General features: G+C 46.6%; 1 protein-coding gene across 1 annotated transcript; it reads right to left on the bottom strand.

Moving 5' to 3' along the window:
• Positions 1–517, bottom strand: TMEM11 (transmembrane protein 11; the record flags this gene model as incomplete). The annotated part of the gene is made up of 1 exon (XM_009870207.1): positions 1–517. A coding segment is annotated over one exon (517 nt), but the record flags the coding sequence as incomplete, so codon positions are not given.
• Between the last annotated feature and the right edge of the window lie 6,315 nt (positions 518–6,832).

Here is a 6,832-nt window from a genome sequence, read left to right as displayed (position 1 = left end):
TCATACAGCATAGAGTTCATAGATCTTCTTTACACAGTACACCAGGGCAGCGAGTGCTATCGTGTTGTGCAGTCTCTTTCTGTGCAGGTCGTCCTTCCTCACCAGCACCACCGGAGTGGAGGAGGTGAGCGTATGCAGGGGCAGGCGAGACAGTTTATAGGCATCGTACTCAACCTGGTACTTGCAACAGGGATCGAACTGCCAAGAGATCCCATAGAGGGTGCAGCAAGCCACGCTCAGCACGCCGGCAGGCAGAGAGATGTAGTGAGAATAATCTACTGGAAGTGCCAGGGGGGTGAAGAGACAGGTGGTGCCCGCTAACACGGCGGTCTTGTGCAGGCAGTTCCCGACAGTGATCCAGCGAGCCGTCTCGTCCCCGATGCGAGTGGGCTCTATCACTATGTATTTGTACTGCGCTTCCAGGGCCTGCTCCAGCTCGTACTCAAACTGGTCCTGAGCGTTCTCGCCATTGTAGATCTCATGCACAATGTAACAGTCCGTGGAGGACAAGGTGACCCTGTGAACAGGAAACACGGAATTAAAACTACAGAGCTCAAAGCCAGACTTTCCGCCCACCCAGCTGGGAGAACAGGAGAGAAAAATGCCCCAAATGGGGGCAGCCCCTCAGGGCTCACAACAGGCAGCTGTTTCAAAGCGAGATTCATTTCGCATCAGCTAATCATGCCCACTGTGCATGAAGTCATCTCATAAGACAGCGCATTTTTCCTTACCTTTTTCCAACTTGAAGGAGCTAGAACATTTTGAGAAAACAGCATCTTGTTAACAACCCCAAAGCGGTTCCTCACACCGATACCCAAGCAGTTTCTCTAGAGATGCTGGAAGCGTCGCACGGTAGCGACCACGTCGCATCAGTGAACATGGACATATGGAGCTTTCACAGAAAAGACGCCCAGCAGCTCATCTGTCAAGAGGGCAAGTTGCACCGGAAGTTTTTAAGAGAGGAAGGATCTCCAAATTAATAATATGTTTCCTTTCTCCCCATGGTAACTACCTCCTTGCCATCCATGCAGCTTGCTACTTAGTCCTTCGCAGCATTTCCAACCTAGGAAACCCTACAAAGATGGCCAAGAAACTTTGCTGGAAGTGAAGGTGGAAAAGGAAGCAGAGCACTCGGTTTGTTACAGAATGGGTTTGCTCCTCTCCTGAAACAGGATGCAGCAAAGCAAGAGAGGAAAGCATGTTTTTTCAGCCCAGGCAGGCTTTGACAGCGATGAGCTGCTTGCTTTACCTTGGAGCAGGCTCCCTACTGACAGGGGATTCACAAGCCCCGCACAGCCCCTGCTGGAGCGGCAGCTTTTAGCTACCTGAAGTCACAGCAGTTTCCACCTTCCCTCCAAGGCGTCACCTCGGCTGCAGGTACCTTAATGGCACAGGCTGCTGACAAACAGGATGATGACTGTTTACTGCAAGGGTCAAAACCTGTCCATCAGAACGAGGCCAAACCCTCCCTTCTAAGCAGAATAACTAACTACTTCTGACATACTTGTGCTGAACTGGAGCAAAACTGGAGCACGTGGCCTCTCCAGGATAAAAATACCTAGCAGATGCCTTTAGCAGAAGGAGAGTAAGTTGCACGTGTATTTGACCTAGTCCCAGCAGACAAAACCACCTCATCCCAACAGCATTTGGACCTTCCTGCAAAGCAAAACACTGCTGAGATGGAGAATGAAACCAGCACTTTCTGCTCCGTGAGTACAACGGTACTGATGTGCACACACTGGAAAATAAGGGAGAAAAATACACATTCAGAAGCTGCTGTTACCAGACATTACCCTTAATGTGCAGCTCCATTCATGCTGCAAAGGGTACTGCACAGTGGCCATCTGTAACAAGAATATTGTTAAATTACAAGCTGTTCCCTGAAGTGGCTGCTTTTGTGAACAGCAGCAAGCACAGCAAACAGCAGGACCCAAGATGCACTAGCCTCTTTCAAAGCAGTAATAAGCAGTTTCATTAGAAGTCTGGCTGGAATTTATATAAGCTACAAGGAAAACTCAACTGACAAGCTAGTTACTGAGTTCTTTGCAGTGCACTTCCTCCCTTGGTACGTTCACGGGTAAAGAAAAGTAAGAATCCACCTGCATGCCGTGTATGCCCGAGGCTTCTTTAAGGCCATCGTCTTGTCAGACATTGTTTGGGAAATTACGATTAACTTTTTCATCACACATGTCACGTTCTGACGTTCTGTAGTGAACTGGCAAGTATTTAAAGAAAAACTTTGAAGGATAGCATCTATGTAAAAGTTTAACAGCTAACATTAAGGAATTTCTAATGAAGAACTAGTTAACCAGGTGTCACACTGATACATTAAACACATTAAGGACACAGTTGGTAAGGGTTTCTGCCAAGGACTTTAACAACTGTTCCAAGTGCAGCTTCTTCCAAATCAAAAATTCCAGCTGGATTACAGAATACACGCTGAGACTTAAGGTAACTCTATAAAATACCGCCAATGACTACGTGAAACCACTTGCTAAGGCACAATGACTTCAGGGAAAAGCTATTGCTGAAAAACATTTTCAAGCTGGAAGCTGACCCGGTACTAACACAACCCTCCAGATAAAGTCAGTATTTCCTACCGAGAAGGATGGTCAGCGTTTTGTGACACCTTGGAACGTGCTGCACGGGTCTGCAATTCAGAGAAACATAATCCAAACTCAAGTAACAACTCTGCAGAGGCTTAGAAGAGCACAACGGATCACCCCTGGGAAGGTAAGGGTGAAGCAGGCAAGTTTCTTCTCTGCCCATACAAGGCAACTGAGCTTCTAACTCTAGAAATTCAAGTCAAGTAACTGTATTATATGGAATTTCTCAAGGCTCAGGATCAGAATAGGTGGCGCTAACCTACCAGCCTCATTTCTCCTCGCTCAAAATCTTGCCTGTTATTCCCTCTGAATATCTCTGCTTTCCTTCCACCGTTAACATACGCAAGCAGAGCCGTATCACAAGCAACATCCACCCATCGGAGAGCAGGAACCTGACAGACTTTGGCCAGAGGCAGTACTGTCTATCTCTTCTGGAATCTTTTGGCTTGCCAGGCTCTGGGGCTTTATAACAATAAAGTCAGGAAAAGCACAATCCTCCAAAGCCAAAACAAGCAGATCATAAAATACATTCCATCGAAAAAAAGCACTGGGTAACGAACTGCACAAAGGCTTCGTCCTCGATAGTCTGGCCCCCTAACTATGCTGTTTCTCCAAATTAGTCCTCGCACATGGGAATAAGTCTCTAGCACAGCGCTGAAATTGTAAATGGCAAAATGGGCAACGCAAAAACAAAGGACAAAGAGTGAAGAGTTAGCTGCTCAAACAATAGGACACCCAAAGAGCCAGCGACACCAGCACAAAGTCTCCATTTCACAGAGGAAGTGGAGTTCATCACGTATTAATTTTCCCACAAAACCGGCTGCCCTGGAGGATGCAAAGCTGGAAAGCAGTTCGTGTTCAGACGATACAGAGTGACATGGATGAGATACGTGGCGTGGCGAAGGTTTTAGACGTTGTTGGCATGCAGAGCAGGGCCGAGGACCTCCAGCCACAGAGGCAAACTCTCCTGACACAGCTTTTCAATTCAACACAGCAGCAGCGCATCAACAAACCCAGTCAAAGCGACTGGATTTGCTCAAACGCTGGAGGTGACAGAGTTTGCCTTTTGGAGCTTGGCGCCCAGCAGTGACAAACAAAACTGCAGAGCTCTGCAATCAACCCCAAGCTGGCATCCGCCGGTTATGAAGTGCGGTGATTTTATATTAAATTCCATTTTACAGTAAATAACCAGTGCCAGAGAGGACCTAGTTCCGGAAGTCATAAAACGCTGCCACATGTTCAGAAGCCCAGCATGCTTTATTTACTAGACAGACCAGAACCCAAAAGCAATTGTTAATATTATTCAAGCAAAATTTTCCAGAACCTGTCTCCTCACCCTCAGAAAGAGTGCTAAGTTAAAACGTTGTACAGCTGCTCTGCAAGAATAGTTCTGGACCTTCCATGCAAATAGTTTCTTCTATTGCAGCTTCATACACTCTACACTTGAGAATTTGTTGATGTCTCAGCTCCTGGTGCTAACTGCAGGCATAGATGGGGGAACGTGCTTTCAATGATTCAGCACGGCATGTGAAAATAATGTAAAATCACCAGTGTAAAACTTAAGTGTTGCCAAAGTTATAAATACGGAATTGGTTGTTAACAGAGCTACCACCAGCAGGAGCGGCAGAACTGTCTGTCTTAGCTATAGGGCCAGCTTCATGTTACATTTGGATTATCTTCCTAACATGGGAATATCGGAGAGCTCCAGCAGTGGGGTGCTGCCGCTGGTGGAACAATAGCAGCTCCGGCAGCTTCCCAGCCCCAGCCCTCAGCTCTGCCTGCAGCCTCCCCGCTGCCTCTTGAGAAGAGCAGCCTGTCGGATAAATATAAGTTTCAATTGGATTGTCTCCATGGATGAAGAAATAAAGGTCCTTCTAAGGAGGAGGCACACCACCACTCGATATGAAAAGACCTGAAGTTTTTTCAGGTGACAACTGGCAAAAAGAAAACCAAATGAAGAGTCCTGAAAGTCTCTGAGAAGAGGGCAGATGACACCGTCCTGGAAGAAACCCCAGTTCCCTTCTGCCACTGTCCACTTGCAGTGAGAGAACGTCTGAGCCTCACGAGCGTGGTGCCCTCAGCTTAACGGCGTTCCTCCATCTGCCAGATAGACTTTTGCAGAGGGTTTCAAGTCATGCAACTACCTCAGGTCTGCAAAACATTCAGAATCGCTGTTAGAAACAATTTCCATCTGCACAGGCACAGTTCTGCGCAAAAAAAGTAGGTCAAGGTTGTTTTAAAAGAACATTCCTGGACAACAGTATCACCCAGAGCACCAACCATACATTCAGGTTAACTGTAAATGAAGACCAGACTGCTTAGTAGGCAAAAAAAAAATAATAAGAAAGGACATGTTTGCAGCAGTGTGATAACACCTGTTGCAACCAGCACACACACAGAGAAATCGAGTTTAGCAACGCAGCAGAGGGACTTCTCGCTGGCTGTGCAAGCGGGCTGCCGAAAAGGGATGTCACCGGTGCCCAAAGCACAGAGGTCATATCAGCATCTCAGTAAAGTCAAGGCATGATAAGTTAAAAAAACCTGAACTTCCCTCCTCCTACATCAATCCATCTTGAAATTTAATTTCATTCCAAGCTTAAGGAACGAGCTGCGGTCTGGCTTTGATTCTCAGTGGAAATCCTCCACCTCCAAGTCATATTCAAAGGTGCATTTTCCCACTGAGGAGAGCTGCAGGATACGGCACACAAAAAGTACAAACACAGCTGGGCTTCAACACCTGAAGAACTGTTCCTGTGCGGAACATCTGCACGATCTATCGATCTCAGGCCGTGAGCCGGGGCCGTGGGGCCTGTGGCTTTAAGGCAGCCACTCTCGACAGGCTGTCACCACACGCATTAAAGCAGAGGAAGAACAGGAAAAGCACAGCAATAAAGATTTCCATTCAAAAGAGGTACCTTAAATACAAACAGGAAAGAGAATGGGAGAACACAGGTGAGACCTTCAAGCAGCTTCGGCAAGGTAAGACAACATTAAGGAAAATGTCACCAGAGCATAAGAGAAAAAAACCACCACTAAACCAACTCCAGCCCCCAGAGCAAAAAGAGGTGTCAATTTTAAGTCACCTAATGATTAGCCAGGCTAATGGAAACAGGTCAATCATTGCTGTAAGCAAACAGAGCACCAGAAATCCGAGCAGGGCAGGTAGCGAAAGGAGAGCCCTGTTTAAGGGCGCCGAGAAGCCAACACAAGCAGCGGTGATGACATTAAAGCTGTTCCTTCTTGTTAGAACATCTCCCAGGGGAACAAGTGGCGTTCTGTCTCGCGCTCCGGCGGTCATCGCGCTGAGTTTTGTACAAAAACACCAAGTACAATCCAGTGTCTGTTCTGTATAAGAAGTTGTTTTGCTCCACAGATTAACAATTCCCTTTAGACGGTCTCCATTAAAGAGTCTATCCAGAATGAAGAAAAACAAATATTTAGTTGGTTCTCTTCAGGCTTTCGGGTTATTTTGTTTAACCTTACTGTTTCACCCCCAGAGCGCCAGCTGCAGTTCACAGCCAACATCCTTTGAAATTTATGTCCTTAACATTTAGTCCTATAAAGCACTTTTTTTGACCAATTACAGACTTCTATCAATAAAGTAATTTATGAAGGGATACAGTCTCCACAGAGTTTATGGACATTTGTCTTTTGTTATTTGTTTTATGTTTTTTCTTATTAAATGAAAGCTGGTTTAGTCTAACAGCAGACAGTATTTTATTCACTACTGAGTCTCCTCAAACCACCTCCCAACACACAGATGCCTTTTTAGACTAGCTGGCTGACAACTAGAAAAACTCCTTGAAGCAGCTCATTTAGGAGGAAAAGCTGGAGGAGCACATTCAGTTCAAAGGAACGTGTCTTTGGAAGAGAATCCCACCCAGCATAAGAAAACTGTATTCACTGTAGAAAAAATAAAAATAAATAAAGCCTATGTCATCGTTTGACGACATCAGGTCTGCCAGCGCTGCCTTCTGCACAACTTGAGCTGCCAAACGAGATCGGTCGGTGTGATTTATCCTGAGCCACTGGCTGAGGGAGGCCGAGAGGCTCAGTCATGCGTAGCTCCAGCTCTGCGGTTGCAAGGAAGGAGCAGCACCTGGCTGACATCACCCCCCGCCGGTGAGAAACACACCACCTAAAAGAACCAGCACCTCTCGGCAGGGATTGTGAAACGCCGGCGAACGGGTTATCTGCTGTTCCGCTCCGTCATTTCCTATACTTCG

This window comes from Apaloderma vittatum, unplaced genomic scaffold, assembly GCF_000703405.1.
Source record: "Apaloderma vittatum isolate BGI_N311 unplaced genomic scaffold, ASM70340v1 scaffold38795, whole genome shotgun sequence".
Lineage (NCBI taxonomy): Eukaryota > Metazoa > Chordata > Aves > Trogoniformes > Trogonidae > Apaloderma > Apaloderma vittatum.
This window is presented reverse-complemented; position numbering and strand designations above follow the sequence as displayed.